This window comes from Aspergillus glaucus (assembly GCF_001890805.1).
Source record: "Aspergillus glaucus CBS 516.65 unplaced genomic scaffold ASPGLscaffold_22, whole genome shotgun sequence".
Classification (NCBI taxonomy): Eukaryota; Fungi; Ascomycota; class Eurotiomycetes; order Eurotiales; family Aspergillaceae; genus Aspergillus; species Aspergillus glaucus.
In genome coordinates this window covers 34,372-37,105 of record NW_019170474.1, presented here as the reverse complement: position 1 = coordinate 37,105, position 2,734 = coordinate 34,372, and the positions used below count along the sequence as shown (strand labels likewise).

General features: G+C 48.6%; 1 protein-coding gene and 1 non-coding gene across 2 annotated transcripts; both read right to left on the bottom strand.

Moving 5' to 3' along the window:
- Positions 1-184: 184 nt before the first annotated feature.
- On the bottom strand, positions 185-302 carry ASPGLDRAFT_t139. Its single transcript has one exon. It is a non-coding gene; the product is annotated as a tRNA-Lys (tRNA).
- A 146-nt stretch (positions 303-448) lies between these two features.
- Positions 449-2,441, bottom strand: ASPGLDRAFT_51063 (AP-1 complex subunit mu). Its single transcript, XM_022547449.1, has 6 exons — positions 2,269-2,441; positions 2,079-2,207; positions 1,722-1,951; positions 1,179-1,668; positions 754-1,128; positions 449-690 (listed from the first exon to the last, which is right to left on the bottom strand). Exons 1-6 carry the CDS (start codon positions 2,305-2,307, stop codon positions 610-612), a joined length of 1,344 nt encoding a protein of 447 aa, XP_022397344.1. The 5' UTR covers positions 2,308-2,441; the 3' UTR covers positions 449-609.
- Between the last annotated feature and the right edge of the window lie 293 nt (positions 2,442-2,734).

The window sequence follows — 2,734 nt, the reverse complement described above, 5'->3', positions numbered from 1 at the left end:
CCAACAGACAAAATAAAAATAACATATAAAAAGAAAAAAAAAAAAAAAAAAAAAAAAAAAAAAAAAAAAAAAAAAAAAAAAAAAAAAAAAAGAAGAAGACAGGGGTGTATGGGGTGGGGGGGCAATAAAAAAAATATATCTATAAAACTCTCCCCGGGAAAAAAAATATTTTTTTTTAAATGAAAGCCGAACGCGGGACTCGAACCCGCAACCTTGTGATTGGGGTGAATTCACGCCCGAAACAGGAAACTGAAAACGGGATCGTAAAAGTCACACGCTCTGACCAATTGAGCTAGCCCGGCTGGTCGATGACAACTGAAAGGTTGTAGTGGTTTATGTGCCTATCTCTTTTTCCAGTTTGTATTTATGGAACGAAGCAGCTGCACCACAAGGTAAGTTGTTGTTTTTGCTTGGTGGGGGAAGGGTGTCTGGTGATGGTTGATAGAAATGTGCTATTTAGGTCTGCAGGTATATATTTCTTTTTTTTTTCTTTTTGGAGAGAAAAACCGATACATACCAGATATATATATATATCTAACTACCGTGCAATGTTGCCATGCAATATTTAAACATTCAACTAGAAAAGAAAGAATTACAGTATACATCTATCTATTGAGCATCAGGCATCCGAACAGCAATATCACCCGATTGTGTAATGTATCGCACCCACGGCAAAGACGGGTATTGCAACTAAGTCAAGTCAGCCAACATATTCAAATCAACATACGGAAAGAGGGCAGTAGGGAAGCATACCTTCGGCTCCGTAATCTTCAAATACCGCACCTGAATCCCACTCGTCGTGAAATACGGGATCTCAAACTTCACATTAATCGGCCTCTTCGCCTTCCCCAACGAACCCGTTCCACCCATACTGCCACCAAACCCACCGGTCATACCACCGCCGCGCTCGTCGTCGCCCTTGACGGATGGAAGGCCCAGCTCGGCGCGCATGAGGAACTCCTTGCCGCCACCAAATTGCTTGATCTTCCAGATGATGGCGGATTGTTCGGGGGCGTAGTGCACGGTTCCGATGTTTGTGCGGAAGCGAGGGGAGTCTGCGTCTTCGGGGACGGGGACGAGGATTTCGACGTTGTTGGCGGTGCTGCGGCGTTTGAATTGGGCCTTGGCCTGTTTTTATTAGCGAGAATTCGTTTAAGAACTGGGGAGGATGGGGGGACCTTGAGCATGTATTCAATTCTCGACCCAGAGTGCGATTCCACCAAACACTCCACCCAGATCAACGGTTTCACCTGCGTGTTCAACCGGTAGCTCATGAGCTCAAACTCCCCATCCGGCGGAATAAAGCTGATCGTGCGATCGTTTTCGAACCGCGAAAGACGCACACATTGGTGGAACTTGACGTCTTCCATCTCCACCGCCTTGCCTCTCGTAGCGCGCCCCGTTGTCTCGAACATGACCTTGTCGTTCAACCCCAGACGCAGCTCTGGCATTCCACTCAGATAGCATTTCATCTTGACCGCGCCCAGGATCTCGGATCGCAGGACGTTGCCGGTTGCGGAGATGAGGAGGTTCAGGGATTCGACGACGTCGAGGAAGACTTCGTTCTTGCGGTAGCGGATTCCTTCGCTTCGCCAGGAGACGGCGTTGGTGACGGCGATTGGGGGGCGGGCTTGGACTTCGAGTTTGTGGGATTCTTGCGTGATGTACCTATCAGGTCAGCTGTGCTCAGTTTATTTCCCCCCTATTTGTGTTGGTCGTACTCTTGTAATATTTTGCTCTCCGTGGTCTGTGGGTAGCCAAAATCCATCATCTCGTCCAGCAATTCGTAGATAATGACAAAGTTATCCCGGATACTTTCCTCCTCCAGCACCTTGAAGTATTCCGTGAACACCTCCACGATCTTGTGGAGGAAGAGGAGGATCTCCGTCGCATTGGTATTCCGCTTGGTCAACGCAAGGATGTAAAGGTTGCTGTGTCGGATATAGAGGTACTACAGAATCAGCATTTGTTCCAAGTCCCAGCAAAGCATGTCCAGGGTCCAGAGCGCAGTCGGGGAAGAGGCGGGGAGCGGACACGCAAGCCTCTCAGCCCGCGAGCAACGAGAGGGCGAAACGTACATTGATTCCTTCATGCGAGAAACACGGCGCGACGGCGGAACTTTCTTCTTCGGCTTCGCTGAGGAGGAGGGGGAATTTCTCGACTGCGGACATGGGAATGTCTCCACGGTAATTGCGGGCCAGAAGGGTCTGGCTGTGGTGTCAGTTGCGATCACGGAGAGAGACAGTGCAGCATGAGAATTGAGCATACCTTGCCCTTCAAGTCTAGAAAGAATAGAGCGGATGCCATGGTGTTGTATTAAGAGACGAGGGTTGCGGTAGAAGTGATCGAGAGTACGTGTTGCTCGTTGGGTCGACTCTCCTTAAGGACAACGAAATCAACTATTCTGCTCTAGGCTCTAGGAAGCATCGCCAGCGCGGGCCACGGGATTCGGAGGAGAGGGATATCGGTTGTAATAACAGCCTGGAAGACAGACCAGCTGCTGTGCTGAGAATCAATCAATTTGGATGGAAGAAATGAAATGATGGTGTTGTCAGTAAACCGATGAGTGGATTACCCATGTTCAGCGATTGACAAATCTTTAGATCTAGTAATATAATAAGAGACATGTCATTCATCCGATGGGGTGATGGCGTAGTTGGGAGCGCGTTCGACTGAAGATATTCAAATATACCTTCGGAAAATCGGAAGGTCGCTGGTTCGATCCCGGCTCACC

What these genes read in the sequence shown, in the direction of transcription:
- ASPGLDRAFT_51063 (XM_022547449.1), bottom strand. Translation starts at nt 2,307, where the DNA reads ATGGCATCCGCTCTATTCTTTCTAGACTTGAAGGGCAAG. An exon ending in GAGAGCAAAATATTACAAGA is followed by an intron (nt 1,669 to 1,721) that starts GTACGACCAACA and finishes CTGACCTGATAG; the next exon opens with GTACATCACGCAAGAATCCC. An exon ending in TGAAGATTACGGAGCCGAAG is followed by an intron (nt 691 to 753) that starts GTATGCTTCCCT and finishes GACTTGACTTAG; the next exon opens with TTGCAATACCCGTCTTTGCC.